At 37.8% G+C, this 23,489-nt stretch overlaps 1 protein-coding gene across 2 annotated transcripts in view; it reads right to left on the reverse strand.

The window, feature by feature from the left end:
* Positions 1-1,483: 1,483 nt before the first annotated feature.
* LOC105470428 (ATPase H+ transporting V1 subunit A) overlaps positions 1,484-23,489 on the reverse strand; it is a 63,725-nt gene continuing 41,719 nt past the window's right edge. For both annotated transcript variants that reach the window (XM_071092403.1, XM_071092402.1), the window contains exons 7-15: positions 22,953-23,115; positions 21,996-22,104; positions 18,163-18,285; positions 17,953-18,067; positions 17,221-17,284; positions 15,043-15,246; positions 9,779-9,873; positions 7,965-8,136; positions 1,484-4,187 (exon numbers count right to left, since the gene is read on the reverse strand). In XM_071092403.1, coding sequence (XP_070948504.1) covers positions 4,095-4,187; positions 7,965-8,136; positions 9,779-9,873; positions 15,043-15,246; positions 17,221-17,284; positions 17,953-18,067; positions 18,163-18,285; positions 21,996-22,104; positions 22,953-23,115 — 1,138 coding nt within the window. In that variant the 3' untranslated portion in view covers positions 1,484-4,094. The remainder of the gene's footprint in view (positions 4,188-7,964; positions 8,137-9,778; positions 9,874-15,042; positions 15,247-17,220; positions 17,285-17,952; positions 18,068-18,162; positions 18,286-21,995; positions 22,105-22,952; positions 23,116-23,489) is intronic.

Here is a 23,489-nt window from a genome sequence, read left to right on the forward strand (position 1 = left end):
CCAGCTAATTTTTGTATTTTTAGTAGAGACAAGGTTTCATCATATTGGCCAGGCTGGTTTTGAACTCCTGGCCTCAAGTGATTCACATACCTTGGCCTCCCAAAGTGCTGGGATTACAAGCGTGAGCCACCTGGCCCAGAGTAACTTTTCAGTTACTAATTGACTAATTTTTTTCCTGGATATGTAAGAAGCCTGCAGTGGTTGCTAGTAGTGTCCTACCTCTGTCTCCTCAACCATGACCACCATTTCAGTGCCACCAGCCTGACCTCCCAACTGCCAGTACCTAAATTATTTTGCAGAGGGTTTTCTGTGGCCACCAGGGCCTGATCTACCTGTATGCATGTGCTGTGTATTGACTCTCCCCATCTTTATGCGCACAGCTTTCAAATTTTAAATCGACAGGAGCTGGTTGTCAAACAAGTTACCACAGTTTCCTCGCACCCTGGTGGGAATAACTGCGATGTGCATTGTTCACTTGTTCCCCAAACTCCCCAGCAGGATTGTGCTACATAGTCCAAAGTATTAACTTGGTTGGTAATGAGTGCTTTAATTGGCTTCTTTCCATTCTGTCTCAATTCTCTACTTTCCTAATGGTGTTTCTTGATACCATCTCCCAAATAAACTACCTAAACTCAATTACTTGTCTCAGAGTCAACTTCTGCGGGAATTCAAACTAAGCTCTTAGAACAACTTCAGTAGCATTTTATCACCCCATTTGAGAAAGCTGATTCCCTTCTTCATATTCCTATATTGTAGCAATACAGTAAAGCTAATATGCTGAAGATATTGGGATATTACCTAATGGACAAAAAATTACCGACTCTATAATGAAGAAGTCTTCTCATGATTTTAAAAATTTCTCTCCATAAACTTCAGACTCAATGGTAATATACAGCTGTTTATTTGACACTGCTTCTTCACTCCTTTGGAAATTGTTAAAAATATAACATTTAAGGAAATAAAATATATCCTACGTAACATAATGAATTGCTACAAAGGATGTTGCTACATTATTATACTGGACCTTAAATTGGCTTGCAAAATCATAAATTACAAGGCTTTAGTTCACTTGTTAAAAACTGAAGAGTACCACTGATTTCCTTGCATTTAGAAGTGAATTTATAGAAACCACTCACTTTCTCAATTTAAAGTAAAATTCAGAATGGGATGGGATTCTGTGTATTATATTTCCAAAACATAGTGTGATACAATTATGGGCCTTTTTGCAGGCTATAGTGAGGGCTCCAATTCAATTTCATAATCTTTTTTTTTTTTTTTTTTTTTTTGAGACGGAGTCTCGCTCTGTCACCCAGGCTGGAGTGCGGTGGCCGGATCTCAGCTCACTGCAAGCTCCGCCTCCAAGAAACAATCTATAAAAAGGAAGGAAAAATTTTTAAAAGGTCATACCAAAACAGTAAGTCAAGATACAAGGTACACGTTTTCTAGCAGAATGTGCCATAAAAAAGAGAAAAAGAAAAAAATGTTAATTTAAATCCACTTTTTATTCTTTCACAGATTTTAACAATTATACACAACTTTTAACATAAACATAGTGAAATCTCAAGGATAAGGAGGCAATATATATGGCCTCTTCTATTCGTTATTCAGGATGGAAGGAAATTTTCGAAGTACAATGTGTGAGATTTAACACTGGAAAAATACATAGGAAACTTGTTTAACTGGCTCCACTTAGGACCAGACACAGCACAATAAATATAGAACCGCAACATCTTTTTAAAAGATCATTGTAATTTTAACACATTCTTACTAAAGAAATACATACTATCAATGACCAATCTGAAATTCTGTAACAGGTGAAGAGAGACTTACGATGAATCTCTGAGCGTAGGTTCGCTAGCATCTTCACACTCATACATAAACATTCTTAAAGGGAATAAGAATGATTTCAAATTCAAAACAACAACAAAAAATCAAATTTGGTCAAACTTTCTTCATCATACCATTCATTGCTATCACAATCCTAGCTTGCTGGTAGGTTTAAGAAAGGAATAGAAAGTTTTTGAAATCCTTTTAATTTCTACTAGTCTTAGGGCCTCTTGGGTAGGCCACTTTGGAAGCAAACTGATTAAACAGCACCATTAAGTCCGCATCTCAACAAACCATTGCATAATTTCTGTCAATGTTCTCAAAGGTTAAAACAAGTTGTATGGAAGAAAACCTTTCCTCAATAGCAGGCCACTGTAAAAACATGTAATCTGCAAGAATTTAAACAAAACTATCCTGAATTCTCTACTGATTGCTTCTTTCCTTAATAGATCAACATATAGGCATTACCTAAAAAATTAAATAATAATATACTGAGGCATAAAATAAATACTTCATTTATGCTATCACAATTTGGGTATTTGAGATTGTTAGCCATGTTCACACACCCCTTCCTCTACCCAAAGAGGAAGCAATGGTGCCAGCACTACTGGTCAGAAAGAGTTAATGGGAAACTGTTGCTCTCAGAGCTGTTCTGCAATATGCAGACACATAAATTATTATTTTAAACATATACTTAAAAGATGGATAAAATGATCTTTTTTTTTTTTCATGTGATGCAGATTCTGTTATCAGTAGATACAAAATTAATTTCATTCCTATTAGGATGGAAACTGGTATGCTGCTGTGGCCATAGATAGTCTGAGAAACCTCTTAAGCCAGTGAACCAAAAACCATATGAAAGAAAGTAATATTTTCTGTGATTGGTTAACTGGCTGTTCAAAAATTCAACAAGCAAACAAACATGCAAACATGTGACACGTCATTATTTCGTAAAAACATAATGCCACTCTGGCCCAGGAATCACTATAGCCCAGCTGGTCCTTAAAGGTGCAAACAGCCTTTAATTGCTACTAAAATCTCTGCTATTTTACTGCCCATCACACTTGCCACATGATTCTCAGAAGCTTAGGCTTCCAAGATGTTTAAGGAAAATAAAGAAGGTGTGATGTGGATCAAGTTTTCAGTGATTGTTTTAAATGTAATTTTAAAAAGAACTTCTAGTAATGAAGTATATAATAGTCCTTGATACTAAATTTTTTCTAGTGAAATAAACTATGCTTTAATAAGACAATGTTGCTCTAAGTTTGACCGCCTGATTCTTTTCTTCTCTTTTTTAGAGGGTACTGTTTCATATATTGTGTGAGCCCCACAAATGTCTATTTTAAAAAGAGTATAGTCCCCGGCCGGGCGTGGTAGCTTATGCCTGTAATCCCAGCACTTTGGGAGGCCAAGGCGGGCGGATCACCTGAGGTTGGGAGTTCGAGACCAGCCTGACCAATATGGTGAAACCCCGTTTCTACTAAAAATACAAAATTAGCTGGGCATGGTGAAGCATGCCTGTATAATCCCAGCTACCAGGGAGGCTGAGGCAGGAGAATCGCTTGAACCCGGGAGGCTGAGGTTGCAGTGAGCCAAGATCGTGCCATTGCACCCCAGCCTGGGCAACAAGAGTGAAACTCTGTCTCAAAAAAAATAAAATAAATAAAAAATAAAAATAAAAAGAGCATAGTTCCCAATAGTTTCTCACAAATATTCCTGATTTATAGTGGGGGAAGCGATGCATAATTGGAACATTAATCATTATGTTTTTGAAAATTAAATATTTCCTGCAAAGCAATTCCTCTGCAAAATGCTAAGCTGCCAATGAGCTTACCACAATAGATATTGAGTCATTTCACAAAGTACCTGTTCAAAAGTTATAGAAACCTGGCCTTCCATTCCAAATTCACTGCAAAGAGATTACATGCAGTAGTCCTGTTTACAATTTAATAGAGATAAGGGCACACCTAGGACAAAGAGGGTCATCACCCTACATACAAGTTTACAGTAGTGTAACCATAATATATATTTACTACATTCACCACTTCAGATAGAGGAAGAGGGAGGCCCTTCACAACACTAGAACAAAGGAATGTTAGTTTTATATAAGACCTACCAGAAAAACAGGGAAACAAATAACACACATAGGCACTAGTCTCAAAGCTGCACAATAAAGAAGCAAAGGGTTTGAGATGAGAAATTCAGGAAAATATACACATAGGAGCTTGTTGAGGAAAAGGAAATCACAGTTCTAATCTTCAAGGCTTCTAATCTTCAAGGCTACGGAATGCATTCTGCATATCTTCAAGAAGTTGTGCATAGTCGCTCTTGATCTTTGCCTCACCATCTTTCAGTGGATCCTGAAAGAAGACATTACAAATTCAACTTGCATTTGGAAAATAATTTTCATTATGTTTAGTAAGTTACTTTTTTTTTTGGAGACAGAGTCTTACTCTGTCGCCCAGGCTGGAGTGCAGTGGCACGATCTCGGCTCACTGCAACCTCCGACTCCTGGCTTCAAGTGATTCTCATGCCTTAGCCTCCCAAGTAATTGGGATTACAGGCACCCACCATCATGCCCAGCTAATTTTTTCTTGTATTTTTAGTAAAGACAGGGTTTCACCATGTTGGCCATGCTGGTATTGAACTCCTGACCTCAAGTGATCCACTTGCCTCGGCCTCCCAAAGTGCTGGGATTACAGGTGTGAGCCACTGCACCTGGCCCAAGTTACTTGTATTTTATATATTTTGAGTAGTAGGTGGTAAACCACAGGCAGAAGATAAAACTATACTCATTTTCCCTTTTTCTTAAGGATACAAATCCAACCAAACAGAAAGAAAACAAAATTTAAATTTTGCATTTTGCTTGATCACCACATTCGGTGACCAAAGGCTTTATCCTCAACAATGTGCACAATAGTGGGAAATTATGCCACTTCATATATTAGATGAATATGACTTAATGCACGATAATTAGGAATTTAATCAAAACAGAATTTGCTCAACATCTGGTATCATACTGGGATGGAAAAGTAAAATTTAGGATATAATGTTAAAATGCACCATTATTTAAAATCCTTATGAAAAGCAACTTACTACTATGTATAAATGAGACTTAACAAGGCTTGGTGCCTCACGCCTGTAATCCCAGCACTTTGGGGGGCTGAGATGGGCAGATCACTAGGTCGGGAGATCGAGACCATCATGGCCAACATGGTGAAACCCTGTCTCTACTAAAAATACAAAAAAATTAGCTGGGCATGGTGGCGTGTGCCTATAGTCCCAGCTATTTGGGAGGCTGAGGCAGGAGACTCACTTGAACCCAGGAGGCGGAGGTTGCAGTGAGCTGAAATCCCGCCACTGCACTCCAGCCTAGTGACAGAGTGAGACTCCGTCTCAAAAAAAAAAAGACTTTAAAATGTTCCAGTTCTCTAACCCAATAATTCCACTTCTGGGACTCCATACTAAGAAAATGCACAAAACCAACTACATACAACTACATGGTCATCCACGCCAATAACGGGAAATTTTCTTTTCTTTTTTTTTTTTTTGAGACAGAGTTTTGCTCTTGTTGCCCAGGCTGGAGTGCGGTGGCGTGATCTCGGCTCATCGCAACTTGCACCTCCCGGGTTTAAGTGATTCTCCTGCCTCAGCCTCCTGAGTAGCTGGGATTATAGGCATGCACCACCACGCCTGGCTAATTTTGTATTTTTAGTAGAGACGGGGTTTCTCCATGTTGGTCAGGCTAGTCTAGAACTCCTGACCTCAGGTGATCCATCCTAAAGTGCTGGGATTACAGATGTGAGCTGCCGCGCCCGGCCAATAACTGGAAATTTTCTAAGTGTCTATGAATAGAAAAATATTACTGTCCAGCCACAAAACAATGCTACAGAAGAGTAATGACATTAAAAAATACCTGTGATGTTAATTTGACACAATAAGCATGTAAATAGAAATTATTACTACGTACTTCCTATGAATATATAGTGTTTTAAGACAATATTTGGATCAAGTTACATTTGGAAGTTTTTTCACTCTGTGACATAAGCATTTCTCCATGTCTTTGAATATTTTTGACCAAAATGGTAATGCCTTCATAATATCTATCTTATGGACACACCATAATGTACTGTTGGCTCTGTTCATTCTTGGGTGACATTTAAGAAATTTGGCTTAGTGTAGTGGCTCATGCCTGTAATCCCAGCGCTTTGGGAGGCCGAGGCAGACAGATCACCTGAGGTCAGGAGTTCGAGACCAGCCTGGCCAACATAGAGAAACCCCCGTCTCTATTAAAAATACAAAAATTAGCCGGGTGTAGTGAATGCACCTGTAATCCCAGCTACTTGGGAGCCTGAGGCAGGGAGAATTGCTTGAACCTGGGAGATGGAGGTTGCTGTGAGCCAAGATCGTACCACTGCACTCCAGCCTGGACAATAGAGCAAGACTCCATCTCAAAAAGAAAAAAAAAAAAATAAAAGAAATTTAATAAACAACCTTGTATATCCATATCAAAATTCTGGTTACTTCCTTCGTTTTATGTATCTCAAGGTGAAATGACAAGACTAAAAAGGTGTAAATGTTTTTAAATTCTCAATATAGTGATTATTTGTACAGGTTTACTTTCAATCTATAGTGTAAACACACACACAAAATGTATGTACTATCTTAAAATTTTTATATTACATATACACTCAGAGAATCATTCTCAGTAGATGGTTAGTAAATATGCCTGGATGTCATGACAGAAATAAATACAATTCAACTGATCAAATATTTAAAAAACAATCTTATACATTTGAGTTCCTACTAATAATTTCATTTAATTATCTATTTTTATCTTGTGTACTTCCAAAAGAACAAGAGGCTACTTAAAAGTTAAAAAACGGCCAGGCACGGTGGCTTATGCCTGTAATCCCAGCACTTTGGGAGGCCGAGGAGGGCGGATCACATGAGGTCAGGAGTTCGAGACCAGCCTAGACAACATGGTGAAACCCTGTCTCTTCTAAAAATACAAAAATTAGCTGGGCGTGGTGGCAGGCACCTGTAATCTCAGCTACTTGGGAGGCTGAGTCAGGAGAATCGCTTGAACCCAGGAGGTGGAGGTTGCAGTGAGCCGAGATCATGCCACTTTATTCCAGCCTGGGTGATAGAGCAAGACTCTGTCTCAAAAAAGAAAAAAAAAAAAAAAGAGTTAAAAAAGGATGTGCAGTACATGATATTTAAAAGAAGTAAACAGAGATGTCATTTCAGAAGAACATGTGGGCTAGAGGTTAATAGGCACTTGGAGTAAGGTAATTGTTGCTCATCTATGAAGCAAGCTCTAATTTGCCTGGCAGCTAAGACAAAAAGGAATACACATCAGCATTTATTTTAGACGTGACATAATTTTTTTTTTTTTTTTGAGACTGGGTCTCACTCTGTCGCCCAGGCTGCAGAGTAGTGGCGCGATCATGGCACACTGCAGCCTTGACCTCAGCCTCCCAGGTAGCTGAGACTACAGGTGTGTGCCCCACACCTGGCTAATCTTTTGTATTTTTTGTAGAGATAGGATTTCGACATGTTGCCCAGGCTGGTCTTGAACTCCTGGGCTCAAGTCATCCTCTTGCCTCAGCCTTTGAAAGTGCTGGGATTACAGGCATGAGAACCACTGTGCCTGGCTGATATACTAATTTTTATCATTAGAATTCCTATTTGAACATAACTTTGAGGCCTCTACTGGTTTTACAAAACCTGAACATGTGTGAAAATAACTGCAAGTTTTATAGCCCAGGTTTGGGCTCAAAACAGCTAGAAAAATTAAACAGAAGCATTGCACTTTGGGAGGCCGAGGTGGGCGGATCATGAGGTCAAACGATCGAGACCATTCTGGCCAACGTGGTGAAACCCTGTCTCTACTAAAAAAATCCAAAAATTAGCTGGGTGTCATGGCACGTGCCTGTAGTCCCAGCTATTCGGGAAGGTTGAGGCAGGAGAATCGTTTGAACCCAGGAGGCAGAGGCTGCAGTGAGACAAGATCATGCCACTGCACTCCAGCCTGGCAACAGAGCGAGACTCTGTCTAAAAAAAAAAAAAAAGAGAGAGAGAGAAAAAAAGAAGCATTTTCAAATAAAAAAAGTTACAGCAGAAACAAAATATACCTTGAATTTCATGGAGGAAAGTTTATAGAGGATGTCTCCCATGTGTTCACGAATAATGGACCATGTGATTTTATTGTCACTCTGGGCAGTGGTTTCAACAGCTCTACGAGCCATATCGTAAAATGCAATCATGTTGGACAGCATCCCTACTGTCTTGTAGAATGGGCAGAACCTAGAATAAATGACGGTCAAAAAAGTTAACAAAAATAAATTCCAAAACAGGTTCATAAAACTACTAGAGCATTCGTTTCTTTATCTAAGTATGCAGATTGCTTACTTATTAGACGATACATAAGGAATAAAAAAATAATAGTGAAAAGACCAACAGCTGCTTAACCAGAGTTTTTGGACAGAGATGTCTCAGGATATGGGATAGAAGAAGATATATATTCTTTTATTTATTTTAAGGGTAAATTTTACTTTTCTCTGTTAAAATCATCAAGTTGGAAAACAATGAAACAGTATTGCTATAATCTAATGACTCTCTGAGGGTTTGTTTTTGTACAATGCAGTTAAATAAGTAACACAAATGGTAAAATAACTGAGTTGTAAAGACTCCCTTGTGATAGTGGATTAGGTTTAATGAGTAATAAGAAAGCAGGAAATTGCAAGTTCCTAAAGTTAGTAGTAGCCCCTTTTTTCTTAATGTGTTCATTTTCATTTGCCAATACTTTTTAAATAACAGACACAAGAACAAATACTCAATTGCAGTCACATACATTCTTACAACTTTTGGACATGTTTAAACACATTTGCGTACATAATTTCATGCATACTCCTATTACACCTTTTCCAAATAATTTTTCCCTTGTTATCTTTGTGTAGGTGGTTCCTAGAAGCTTCATAAGTTCCCAACAGAGCAAATTTCTGGGGCTTAATGATAAACTGGCATATTTACTGCTTGCCCTACATTCCGGTAATCCTTCTATTGGCTCAGTTCCTTCTTCAGTCTTGTATGGGGCCAAATATGATTTAAGGGAGAAAAGATAATCTGGCATGAAAGGGCTAAATTCTCAAAGTTGAAAAGAAATGAGAACTTTAAACAAGCCTCAGTAGTAGCATTGATAATGATGGAAAAAAGAAAGCACTGAGTAGGAGTTGGAGTGCTCTAACAGAGACCTTGGTAGAAAGCAAGCAATAGGACTCTTGGGAAATGAGGCATGAAAGCAGAACTATTAATTATTTAGGAAAAGAGTAATAATTATTTAGGAAAAGAGTAAAAGAAGCCAGGCATGTTGGCTCATGCCTGAGTCCCAACACTTTGGGAGGCCGAGGTGGGTGGATTGCTTGAGCCCAGGAGTTGGAGACCAGCCTGGGCAACATGGCAAAACTCAGTCTCTACCAAAAAAAAAAAAAATTAGCTGGGCATGGTGGTGGGCACCTGCAGTTCTAGCTACTCAGGAGGCTGAGGTGAGAGAACTGTCAGGAGGTTGAGGCTGCAGTAGCTGAGACTGCGCTACCGCACTCTAGTTTGGGTGACAGAGTGAGATCCTGTCTCAAAACAACAACGTAAGAGAGTAAAGGAGACATGGGCAGTGGAAAGAAACGAAGAAGGCTTCTGCACTAAGCCACAATTAAATCTAACTATAGATGAATGTATGAGTGAAAATACTGTTGTAATTGGACAAATGAGCAAATCAAGATAGGGGACATATTAGATCATTAGATGTCTACTACAAATATACAAATAAACCAATCTACTAAATCAGAGTGTATGAGCCTGTATGAGAATAAAAAAAGGTTTTTATGTGTACCCCTTCATCAAAACACAATAGAAAATCCTCAAATAAAAAAAGGAAATCAATATAGCTTACCTGTCATAAGGAGTATATCCATTTTGTTGTAGGAAATCATCTTTGATAAGTTTTGCTACCTCCAGAGTGATTTTATCTGTTTCTGCCAAAGAAGCCTAGAAGAGAAAAAGATATTTTTAGACATTTACTCTAAAATGTAAGATCGATGGTGGCAATTAATTAACAAGCAGAAACTATATAATTCACAATCACCTATTGTTAATAAATTTACTTATAACTGCTTTCTGATTGCTGTTCTTTTTAAACTGTGGTTAAAAAGCAGCATATAACATAAAATGTACCATCTTTGCCACTTTTAATTATATAGGCAGTAGTGTTATATATACTCACATTACTGTGAAACAGATTTCTAGGGCTTTTCCATGTTGTAAGTCTGAAACATTACATCCAATGAACAGTAACTCTCCTTTCTCTCCTCCCCCAGCCCCGGTAACCACTATTCTACTTTCTGTTTCTATGAATTTGACTATTTTAAATACCTCATAAAAATGAAATCATACAATGTTTGTCCTTTTGTGACCAGCTTATTTCACTTAGCATAATGCCCTCAGAGTTCATCTGTACTGAGGCATGTGACAGGATCTCTTTCTTTTTTAAGGCTGAATAATATCTCATTTTATATATATATATATATATATATATATCACATTTTGTTTATGGATTCATCCATAGATGGGCATTTGGGTTGCTTCCACTTCCTGGCTATTGTGAACAGTGCTGCTAAGAACATGGGTCCGGGTGCAGTGGCTAACACCTGTAATCCCAGCACTTTGGGAGGCCGAGGCAGGAAGATTGCTTGAGTTCAGGAGTGTGAGACCAGCTTGGGCAACATGGTGAAAACCTGTCTCTACAAAAAATACAAAAATTAGCCAGGTGTGGTGGCACGCGCCTGTAGACACAGCTACTTGGGAGGCTGGGGTGGGAATATTGCTTGAGCCTGGGAGGCAGATGGAGGTTGCAGTGAGCTGAGATCGTGCCACTGCACTCCAGCCTGGGTGACAGAGCGAGAACTTGTCTCACACACACACACAAAAATCCCAAACAAACATGGGTGGCAAAAAGCTTGCTGTTTTCGCCGGATGCTGTGGCTCACACCTGTAATCCCAGCACTTTGGGAGGCCAAGGTGGGCAGATCACAAGGTCAAGAGATCGAGACCATCCTGGAAAACATGGGGAAATCCCATCTCTACTAAAAATACAAAAATTAGCCAGGTGCGGTAGCGCACGCCTGTAGTCCCAGCTACTCGAGGGGGCTGAGGCAGGAGAATCCCTTGAACTTGGGAGGCGGATGTTGCAGTGAGCCGAGATCGCGCCACTGCACTCCAGCCTGGTGACAGTGTGAGACTCCCTCTCAAAAATACATATACATACATACATACATACACACACACACACATAAGCTTGATATTCTTTTCTTGAAATACCGCTTCACATCTTGGCTTGCTATCTTAATTATTTGTATTCTCAGTCTTAAGTTTGTTTAATAAAAATCTATATCTCATAAATAGTTGAATTTTAAAAACATTACAAAGTATTTAGAACTGTGAAGTACAGTAAGTATGTACTATTCTATGTCTGAGTGCTATTTTACTAGTATAGCTAAGTCACAGAGCTCATCCTTTAAATATCACTACCTCAAAAGCCCTAACTTTTACAATCGCCGTAGCAGCCTTAAGAGATAATATCAGTGTTGCTGGGATCACTAACAGGTAAAGATTTCTTGGGAGTGGAAAATGGACAAGCCCAATGAGTTAACTACATTCTTTCATTATTTATGCGTGCTAAGTTCCTTAGGTAAGGATCAGGTCTCCAGTTTTTTTTTGTAAATCCCTTTTATCCGTAGTCCTCTTCAACCACAGGTAAATATTAAACAATGTTTTATGTGCATTCTTTTATTTGTATAAATTCATGTACAATGTGTATTTTATTTTGTGCAAGTGTCTTTAATTATGTAAAACATTCTTACTTGTGTCTTTGGTTTGGTACTTTGTTTCAATCCACCCATGCTGCTGTGCCACATGGTCTGCAGCTTCCAGCTCTCATATATTTCATCGTCTATGGTGTGCACCCTCCCTATTTTACCTTCCATCTTTTGCTCACAGTAGAGGACCTTCAGATTTCTTCTATTTCCCCACCACCACAAACATCCACTTAAGGACCTGTTTGAGAATTTCTTTGGGGATAAATATCCAGAAACAGAATTGCTAGGTCCCAGGGTATGTAAGTCAGTCCTATCAGACTGGTCTCCACAATGGCAGCACCAGACAATCCGCCCACCAGTTCCTCTGTCTCCACAACACTGGCAATATTTGACATTTTAACTAGTATAATGTGGTGTTCTCAGTGTTGTTTGAGCAATTCTCCATAGGTCTTAGTCTTTTGGGATTCCTTTTCTATAATCAGTCTGTTCTTTCTTTTGGCCACATTTCTGTTGAAGTTCTAGTCTTCTTATTCATTTACAGAAGATCTTTGTACATTTTAGACATTAGTCCATCGGTGTTTTCTTTAATTTTTTAAAAAGTATTTTTAAAATTAAAATTTTTCTAAACATTTTTATCTTATTATGTATTTACTTATTTTTTAACAGAGATAGGGTCTCACTCTGTCACCCAGGATGGAGTGCAGTGGCGAGATATCGCTTCACTGTAGTCTCAACCTCCTGAGCTCAAGTGATCCTCCCACCTCAGCTTCCCAAGTAGCTGGGACTACCGGCCTGCACCACCACACCCAGCTGATTTTTATATTTTTTATAGAGACAAGGTCTCGTCATGTTGCCCAGGCTGGTCTTGAACTCCTGGAGTCAAGCCATCCACTCACCTCGGCCTCCCAAAATGCTGGGATTACAGGTGTGAGTCACAATGCCCAGCCAGTCCATGAGTTTTAGATGTCACAAACTTCCCTCCCAATGTCACTGGTCTGTTACCCTTAACCAGGATAGGCCTTTGCTAAACATAAATGCTTACTTTTCATTTAATCAAAAAACTCTTTTTATTGTTTTAAGGCTAATGTTAAGGGGTTTATTTTAGAAGTCCTTTTCCAACTCTAGATCACAAAGATATTTTCTTAATATTTGTTTTCTATTAAACTGAAAGTCTTACCTTTCCCATGTAAATTGTGAATCTATCTGGATTCTAACTTTGTATGTGGAATTAGAAAACAATCCAATTTTGTTTTTTTCCTCCAAATAGTAAACAGTCTTCTATCACAGACTAAAACAATATATCTTCTCCTCACTTGATTTTTGGTACCATCTTTGCATTATCAATGGTTTACACAATCATAAGTCTATCTCTATTCTGTTCCACTGGTCTGCTGGTCTGTTATTTTACCAATACCACACTATCTTTATTATTATGGTTTTGTATTTCCCCTTATCCAATAGGGGAAAAGCTCACACTTTACTGTTCTTATTTAAGGTTGTGAATCTTTGTGAAATCAAATGAATTTTAGATTGGCGTTACATTGAATTTACAGATTAAAGAGAAATGGCTTTTTTTTTTTTTTTTTTTGAGATGGAGTCTTACTCTGTCGCCCAGGCTAGAGTGCAGTGGTGTGATTTTGGCTTACTGCAGCCTCCGCCTCCCAGGTTCAAGCAATTCTCCTGCCTCAGCCTCCCAAGTAGCTGAGATTACAGGTGCCCGCCACCATGCCCAGCTAATTTTTTGTATTTTTAGTAGAGATGGGCCAGGCTGGTCTTAAACTCCTGACCTCGTGATCTGCCCACCTCAGCCTCCCAAAGTGCTGAGATTACAGGTGTGAGCCACCACGCCTGGCTGAGAAGTGGCATCTTTTAAATAAGTCATTCCATCCAAGAGCATGGACTGTTTCTATTTTCAGATCATCTTCTGTTTCATTTATTAGTTTAAAAGTGGTTTTCATAGAAGAAATACATATTTCTGGTTAGTTCCTACACTCTAGTTTTTGTTGCTATTGAGAACATCTTATTTTTACTTTTATTTTCTAGTTGGTATTGCTAGTGTAGAGAAATTCTCTTGATTTGTGTTTATCTTGAATCATAACCCCCCAGTGAACTCTTACTTCTGTTTCTCTGTTAATTCTGTTATATTTCTAATATAAGAGCACATTATCTACAAACAATGACATTGTTATCTCTTTCTTTACAATTTTTCTTTTTTCTCTTCTTACACCATTGGTTATAATCTCTGGTATTCGACTGAACACAGTGATGAGATTAGGCATGCTTGTCTTAATCCCAGTTTTTAAATGAAATGCATCTGAAATTTCTCCAGTAAGTAAAGTGGTTTCCCTAGGTCTTAGTATATTACTTTCAACACATTAAGGAAGTTCTCTTCCATTCCTTGTTTGCTGTTTCTAAAAATTGTAATAAACTTCAAATATTTTTCTACATTAATAGAGATATCCTTTTCCGATTATTACTTTAGTGAATTACAATAGATCTTCTGTGTCTAATATGGACATTCCTGAGATAAACTTGCTTATGATGTATCATTTTGTTGTCTTTAATATCCTACTGGACCTCATACTCTAATATTTAATATTTTATTAAGTATCTACATTCATACCTACATTCATCAACAATATTAGCCTATATTTTTCCTTTCTTGTATTGCCTTTATCTGGTTTTACAGGTCTTCTTGTTTCTTGCTTCTCTTATTGGGCAGATAAGAGAATATTTTTATTCTACAAATAATAAGTAGTAATACATCCTACAATGTTAGCTATCTCCAAATATTAACCTTTTTTGGAATAAATTAGGAGGTGACTTTATAACATATAATAAAAAGAACAAAACCAGACAGAGAACTCTGAGTACTAACTAGCATTGCATACTACCTGAGAAGTCTTCATTCTGGCATTTAATTTGCCTAAATTTAATTACACCATCTTTCCTTGAAGAATCAAGATACAGACACAAGAATGTAAGTCACCTGGTTAAGGCCACAAGCTAATTAATGGAGGAACTATAAGCCAATCCTTCTGGTACCTAGCCCTAGCATTCCTACAAAAATGTATGTTAACAAATCCTAACTCTACCACCTCTAATTTGGTTGGTGATGGGTATATTCCATTTCAAGATAAAAGTAAATCAAGTGTTTCTTTCTCACCTACAATATACCCAAGAACCATGCTAAGTAGTGTAATGAATTAAAAATTTCAATTAAAAATATTTAATAAATATTTATTTTGCTAGGCAAGAATCTGCAATATCTAAGGCTCTATCTGTTCTTGTAACACCCCAGTGTAACCCGCAGATCTATTTTCCATGGAATTTAACAACTCACCTTTCCGACAAGCTGTACAATTTCTGCCAGGTCTTCTTCTTCCTGCAGAATTTCCTTAGCTTTGGTCCTCAGAGGAACGAACTCTGTGAAGTGTTTGTCATAGTATTCATCCAAGGCACGCATATACTTGCTGTAGCTGATGAGCCAATTGACAGAGGGGAAATGCTTACGCTGAGCTAGTTTCTTATCTAAGCCCCAGAACACCTGATTAAAAAAAAAACAAAACAAAACAGTAATTTTTCTTAAAAAACAAAGTTAAAAAAATTCTGAAGCATATTTGTCCTAACCATGCAATTTTTTTTTTCTTTGAGACAGTCTTACTGTATCACCCAAGCTGGAGTGCAGTGGCATGATCTCCGCTCACTACAGCCTCTCCCTCCTGGGTTCAAACAATTCTCCTGACTCAGCTTCACAAGTAGCTGGGATTACAGGCATGCGCCATCAGGCCTGGCTAATTTTCGTATTTTTAGTAGAGATGGGGTTTCACCACGTTGGCCAGGTTTATCTCGAACTCCTGACCTCATGTGATCCTCGGCCTGCCAAAGTGCTGGAATTACAGGCATGAGCCACCATGCCTGGCCCCTAAATATGCAATTCTATAATTCACTGGTCAAATTATACATCGTTTTAGTATATACTAAGTAAAATTAAGACAGAATAAAATTTGCAGAAAATGACAATAATCTATTTCCTTTTATTTTCAAAGTGGGTAATACCTACAAATCAAATTTAAAATTTACCTGTATTTTGTTAATAGTGTGTCAAATCCAACAGCAAAAAGAAAAATTAATTTACTCTTTTGAAAATTATTATGGTACAATAGAACCAGAAAAAGTTTATGTAGATGGAATACACACTTTACTTTGATTAAAAACCTCTAACTGGCCAGGCATGGTGGCTTACACCTGTAATCCTAGCGCTTTGGGAGGACGAGGCAGGTGGATCACCTGAAGTCAGGAGTTCGAGACCAGCTGGCCAACACGGTGAAACCCTGTCTCTGTTAAAAATACAAAAAATTAGCCGGGTGTGGTGGCAGGTGCCTGTAATCCCACCTACTTGGGAGGCTGAGGTAGGAGAATCGCTTGAACCTGGGAGGTGGAGGTTGTAGTGGGCTAAGTTTGTGCCATTGCACTCCAGCCTGGGCAACAAGAACGAAACTCTGTATAAAAACAAAACAAAACAAAAATATCTAAGTGTTTTGATTAAATTTAGCTCCCTATCATTCACAGGGCCAATCCAATAACAACTGACAGTGATTTTTGTAAGGGCAAACATTCACAGATATTCCATGCATTTCTAACTCTAGCCCTCTTCCCCCAAAATTTGAAACTCAGAAGTTTAGCAAATGTTAAAGAGCTTGAGAGTTGTAAATTTAGCCTCCGCCCTTTCCTTTTATCTGATACTGTCATAAACACAAGTAAATATTCTGTTTTTCCCACATGAATAATACACATATATCACTTTTTTTTTTAAAACTATAGCTCTGATTTGTATACATCTTTTATTTGGGCTTCTTTTAATAGTCAAGCTGGCTACCTATCCACTAAAATTCATGTCTTAGGGAAGCAAATGCTTAGGCAGAAACTGCATTTTCCAGCCTTGCTTTCACCTGGATGTGGCTAACAGAATGAGTGGAATGACTGTCACTTTTGAATCCAAGGTTCAGAAAAGGTGGGTATGCCTTCTCCTCAAGGCCTAGCTCACTTGTGTCAGCTAGATGCAGATGATCACCAGGCCAGGTGACAGTGGAGTCACAAGATGGAAGGAATCCTGGACTCAGAATTATTACTAAACAGAAGAGAGCCTTGGACCATACTGTGAAGAGAAATAACTTCTGGGTATTACACATTTTTGGGCCGCTTTGTTTCTATAACTAGGGTTACTATGACTTAAAGGATAGTATTACTCTAATACTAATCAAACTTTTGCTACCTAGATATATTTTCCACTTATATATTATTAAGTTTATTAAATATCCTACGTAAACAGCTAAGAAAAAAAACAGACAGTATTAAAGGCTCTGTGTTGAGAGTGTTTCTAAAACAAACTTTACCATTGCCTATACTTTAGAGACTAAATTAAATAATTTACAATGATTACATTAGATCGCATTAGAACAGCAGGGGCTGCAGAGAGGAGGAAAGGCTCAGAAGTTGACTACACTAGGGAAAGACATACCTGAACGATACCAAGAGTGGCAGATGTAACTGGATCAGAAAAATCACCACCAGGTGGAGAAACTCTAAATTAAAAAAAAAAAAATGGTCATTACAAAAAAATACAGTCATTAGAAACGCTTATGAAAAATAACATATATATAAATGTTAAATTTTTTTGAAAGTCAATTTTAATGTAAACAACTTTTTAATGTAAATAACTTCAGAAATGACCTTTGGAAAGAAAATCTTACCTAAAAATCTTAAAAAAAGCCAGTATTTAAGTTGTAAATAAGAATGGAAACTACAGAACACTTTCTAGTATGAGACATGAGATAGATATTTTATTATAATCAATTTTATTATTCTAACCAAATAGATGAAGCAAGAAGGAAAAGCTCCAAGAAAAAAAGTATGGCTTTACATAGTGATCATGAATCTTCACTTTCGTTTCACCAAGATGCAATCTCACCTTATTACATCTATAATTTTCTAAATTCCAAAAATTAAATAAGTATCTAAATTAAACATATATAAATTAAAGTCAAACCTATGGTACCTAGAACATGTAGAAATTGCCTAAACATATGCATCTTCAAAGAGCTCCTTAGGTGACTCTGGAGTGCAACCCTCCTTAAGAATCGCTGCTCCCAGTGGGAGCTAAATATTCTCTTTACAATAAGTGACTTTTTTTCTCTGTTTAATACATCTGTAACTTTTTTCCTTTTATAAAGTACATAGTTTGGGTGCTTACGCTCCTACAATGCTGACACTCCCTTCTCTTTCAGGATTTCCAAGACATTTCACCCTGCCTGCTCGTTCATAAAAAGAGGCCAGACGGGCACCAAGATAGGCTGGATATCCACTATCTGAAAAAGGAAAAGAAATTTTAAAACAGAGTTTCTAAGCCAGCCCTGAAAATCCTATCAGCCTTGTTTACATGATAAGCAATACACAGACTTACCTGCAGGCATTTCAGCTAAACGACCAGAGATTTCTCTAAGGGCCTCAGCCCATCTAGAGGTAGAGTCAGCCATCATACTGACATGATAGCCCATGTCACGGAAGTACTCGGACAGTGTGATTCCTAAATTGGGAAGAATATTATTATAAGTTACAAAGCTAGCATATAAAATCCTCGATCTTTCCACCCTTAAGAAAACTTTAAAGCAAAAAGCACACAACATAGACTGCTAACGGCTCCCTCAAAGCTGGTCTTCCTCTTTTTCTGGGCACACACTGAACTGTTTCCTAGCATCCTGTGCATTTAGATATGGCCAAGTAACTGATCTCTGGCTAAGAAAACTCAAGTCAAAATAATGTGTTCTATGGCCAGGCAAGTCACATACTGTTCCATACTCTTTCTTCCTTCTGGCCTACTGAAATGGAGAGAACTCCCAGTAGTCTTGGAAGCCATGTGTTGAAAATGGTAGAGTTCGTTTCAGCCTGGATCGTGGCCCAGGATGACAGAGTAAAGAGTCTCCTGAACACTTGAAATAAACATCTATTATACTGAGCAAATATACATTTGGAATTATTTGATGCCATAGCCTAGCTTACCCTAATATAATGCACATTGTAGAAAGCAGGAAATGACTTTCTCTATTTGTTGAAATAATTAAGTCTGAAATTAATTTTCAAATGTAGCTTCTCTATATATATCACATACACACACACAAGCATGTATGCATGCAAAAGTAACCCTTAACCAATCAGCTTGGGTGGTTACTTTTCAAAAGTAACAAATGTTATTAAAATGAGTAATATCTCAATTGTCCAGATTATTCTGCTATGCAGATCAGGTCCCATCCTGTAAATTTAGACAGTAAACCACTTATAAGCAGCTAATATACAGAAATGGGTGTTGGGTTCTACTTCCTATTCTGTCATTAACCTTAGCAAAATAACTCGATCTCCCAGTGTGGCTTCCTAACCTATTAAAAATGGAATAATGCCTGCCCTATATACTTCTATATAGCAGATGAAGTGAATTAAATAAATGTCATCTAAAAAGTACAAAGTGTTATGAAACTCTAAGATACTAGGAAAAATGTATAGTTATAAAAGCTCCAAAATCTAATGCCTTGGTTTCTTTATTTTACTGGTAAAGAAACAGAGGTTTATATAAGTAAAATTAACATAATTAATGGAAAATTCAGCACTTTACTATTTATCATATTGCATTCAGAATAAAAAATACTGACTGTTGAGGCATCCATAAAATGGTCTCATGAAGAAAGTCTTTAGGAAACATTATCAATATTAAGGCTTCAACAACACAATGATTACCACATATTCCAATCTAATAAGAACAGATCCTTTCTTATACAAGCACGCTGTGTTTTAAATCTGTGATGAAATGTCACAGATACTTGTGATACTAGAAAGAAATGGCAGAAAAGACAGATATACATGAGTAAGTGAGAATTCTGACAGACCTACAGGTTTCAGATAAAGCTTCTTCAAACTTGAAGGCACATCCTGAGGAGCAACAGTGCTTTGTTTGGAACACTGCAAAAAGCTGCATGGCCAGTTGCAGGAGTTCCTTGTACCCAGTTTGGCATCAAAGAGAAGCAGGGAGATGGGGATGAATAAAACAAAAGTAGGTACTCCCTATTTTCACTAAGTGAAAAGTGAGTGAGGCAGAGGGGAAGAATTCACTGTGAATGGTCTTACAGCTGCTAATTTCTGGTATTAGGCAAGAGTAAAATAGCTTTTTTACACAGCTGCATGCCATAGTAAACTTCACAAGTTACCATGAAGAATTCCTACTACCCAGGACACAGTCACAGCCACCCCTCCCATCTCCTACAAAGATGAGTAACAGTAATAATAAACATCGGTATACAATATCTAAACAAAGATAAAAATAAGAAAAAAGACAGAAGAGAAGAATACAATGATGGTCAAATAACTTGCCAAAGAATAAATGAAAACTGTGACCACAGGTTAAACAAAACAAAACAAAACAAAAAAAACCCTATAATAATGCAGCCTACTACAAAATAAAATCTCAAGGCATATGGAGCAAGATAAGAAGAGTTATTTCATGAGCTGGCAGAACAAAAAGAAATAGAAGTGAAGGTTTCATTAGAAGCAACACAAAGAATAAATACCATTTATCCTGTGAACAGACAAAAGACTAAATAAAAAGGATCAGAGAGGAAATAACGCACATGGAAAACAGATAACAAAAATCTAATATGTCCAGTTGGTATATTTGAAGAAGATAGCCATAATGAAAGAGAAAAAGTTTCAGATGCAATTTTCTAAATTTTTCCAAAATAAAAGACATATTTCATAGATTAAAAGGGTACATTATGTCTCCAGAACAATTTAATGAAACTACCAATATTGGGATATATCCTAATAAAGTTAAGAGACTTCAAAGTTAAAGTCTTTTGGGAAAAGAGAAAAATCACCTACAAAAGGAAAAAAAGCAGGCCAGCCTCAGCTTTTAATGTCCCCAGCATTTAATACTAGTTCTCAAAGAAAGAAATATTGATCAGGAATTTTTTTTTTTTTTTTTGAGACGGAGTCTCGCTCTGTCGCCCAGGCTGGAGTGTAGTGGCCAGATCTAAGCTCACTGCAAGCTCCGCCTCCCGGGTTCATGCCATTCTCCAGCCTCAGCCTCTGAGTAGCTGGGACTACAGGCGCTAGTTTTTTGTATTTTTTAGTAGAGACGGGGTTTCACCGCGTTAGCCAGGATGGTCTCGATCTCCTGACCTCGTGATCCGCCCATCTCAGCCTCCCAAAGTGCTGGGATTACAGGCTTGAGCCACCGCGCCCGGCTGATCAGGAATTTTATACTCAGCCAAACTACTATTAAAGTTTAAAGGCAGTAGAAAAAAAAATCAAATTTATGAAGAAACAAGAATTCAGAGAACATAGTTGCCAGAAATCTTCTTGAAGAAACTTCCAAAAGTCAAATCTTAGCCAATAAAGAAATGGAGAAATTATAGCCAAGGACTGCTAGCGAGCATTAACTCCATTTTAATGTAGGTCTACAGTTAATTCAAATATTGGCTTTATGGCTACAGAACAGAATGTAAGTTTTATAAATCCTGAAAATGTAGACATAAAAGCTGGGATGGAAATGGAACCAAAGATGGAAGGTCATTAACACATGAATTGTCTTATCTTTTATATCCCCAGACAAAATATATTAATTCAAAGCTGATAACTCAAGTTACAAAGGTACAACTATATTTAAAACTAGATCAATGATAAAATATGTAGTGAAAAAAGGTAGTATAAGATCATTTTATGATCATTAAAAAAATTGAGGCAGCTCTATAAATGTCTTATATTCATTTATTCTGAAGATATAATACATAATTTCTTTTCTTTTCTTTTTTTTTTTTTTTGAGACAGAGTCTTGCTCTGTCACTCAGGCTGGAGTGTAGTGATGCAATCTTGGCTCACTGCAACCTCTGCCTCCAGATTCAAGCGATTCTCCTGTCTCAGCCTCCTGAGTAGCTGGGATTAAAGGTGCCCACCACCATGCCCAGCCAATTTTTTGTATTTTTAGTAGAGACAGGGTTTCACTATGTTGGCCAGGCTGGTCTTGAACTCCTGACCTCAAGTGATCTGCCCGCCTGGGCCTCCCAAAGTACTGGGATCACAGCCATTGAGTCACCGCGCCTGGCCAAGTAAAATATTTTTTAAAAGCTAGGAATGTGCTTATATGTACAGAGACATTTTAGAATGAAAGCAAAAAGTTCTTTAGAAAAGTTTGGTGCCAGCTTTACACTTAAGAACAGATATTAACTGCTTTTATTCCAATTATATACTCACCAGTATAAATAGAGGCTTCTCTAGCAGCAACAGGCATATTGGAGGTATTGGCTACCAAAGCTGTCCTCTTCATAATTGACTCTACCTTACCATCAACCTCCATTGTGAGCTAGAGGTAAAATACATATTAGTGAATCTCCAATTTTTAAGGTAACATTTTAGCCCTCCATCTTTTTCTTTTTTTTTTTAAACTTTTGCCCATATTTAATGTCTCTTATAATCAGTGTCCCTAAAGTAATATTCCGAACCACTCCAACCTCTCTTCCCTGTTACACAGTGCTATGAAGAAGATAGATATTATTTCAATTTCATAAATAAAATAAATATTTTATGAAAAAAGAACTATTACTATAATAATCTAGATCATAAATCATATGCAAAGTTCACATCTATAAATGTTTTATTTCATCTTTCTCTCAATAAGTAAAAACCACCAGACCATAAAAAGAAACTTTCAATTGTTTGACTTAGGAATTAAAATTCCTGGCCAGGAGCGGTGGCTCATGCCTATAATCCCAGCACTTTGGGAGGCTGAGGTGGGTCGATTACTGGAGGTCAGGAGTTCAAGACCAGCCTGGCCAACATGGTGGAAACCCCGTCTCTACTAAAAATACAAAATTAGCTGGGCGTGGTGGCGTGCGCCTATAATCCCAGCTACTCAGGAGGCTGAGGCAGGAGAATCGCTTGAACCTGGGAGGCAGAGGTTGCAGTAAGCTGAGATGGTGCCACTGCACTCCAGCCTGGGCAAAAAGAGCGAAACTCCATCACACACACAAAAAGAATTAAAATTTCTTTTCTTGAATATACAAATTAATTACAAATATAATTTTAAAATTCCTTAAAGATCCTTGATGCATGACAGCATTGCTCCAGACCCAACACAAAGCTTTATTAATTGTCAATGAACATTGATTAGTGGTATTTTCTCTAGGATATTATTTGAAGCTTTATACAGACCTCTGGGAAGTCCCGGAGGACTTCAGACATCTCATTTCCTCTTTCACCACATCCTACATAGATGATTACATCACTGTTAGAATACTTGGATAGAGACTGTGATATCACTGTCTTTCCACAGCCAAAGGCTCCCGGGATAGCAGTAGTTCCTCCCTGGACACACCTAAAGAAAGAAAACAAAGTATGGATTACTTGACTTGCTAATAGATATTAATAAATAAAGTAGGGGCTGGGCACAGTCGCTCACGCCTGTAATCCCAGCAGCACTTTGGGGGGCCGAGGCAGGTGGATCATCTGAGATCAGGAGTTCGAGATCAGCCTGGCCAACATGGTAAAGCCCCGTCTCTTCTAAAAATACAAAAAACAAAAAAAAGAAAGAAAAAGAAAAATTAGCCGGGTGTGGTGGTGGGCACCTGTAATCCCAGCTACTCTGGAGGTTGGGGCAGGAGAACTGCTTGAACCTGAGAGGTGGAGGTTGTAGTGAACTGAGATCGCGCCTTTGCACTCCAGCCTGGGTGACGAGCAAAAAACTCCATC

The sequence above is a fragment of the Macaca nemestrina genome, chromosome 2, assembly GCF_043159975.1.
Source record: "Macaca nemestrina isolate mMacNem1 chromosome 2, mMacNem.hap1, whole genome shotgun sequence".
Classification (NCBI taxonomy): domain Eukaryota; kingdom Metazoa; phylum Chordata; class Mammalia; order Primates; family Cercopithecidae; genus Macaca; species Macaca nemestrina.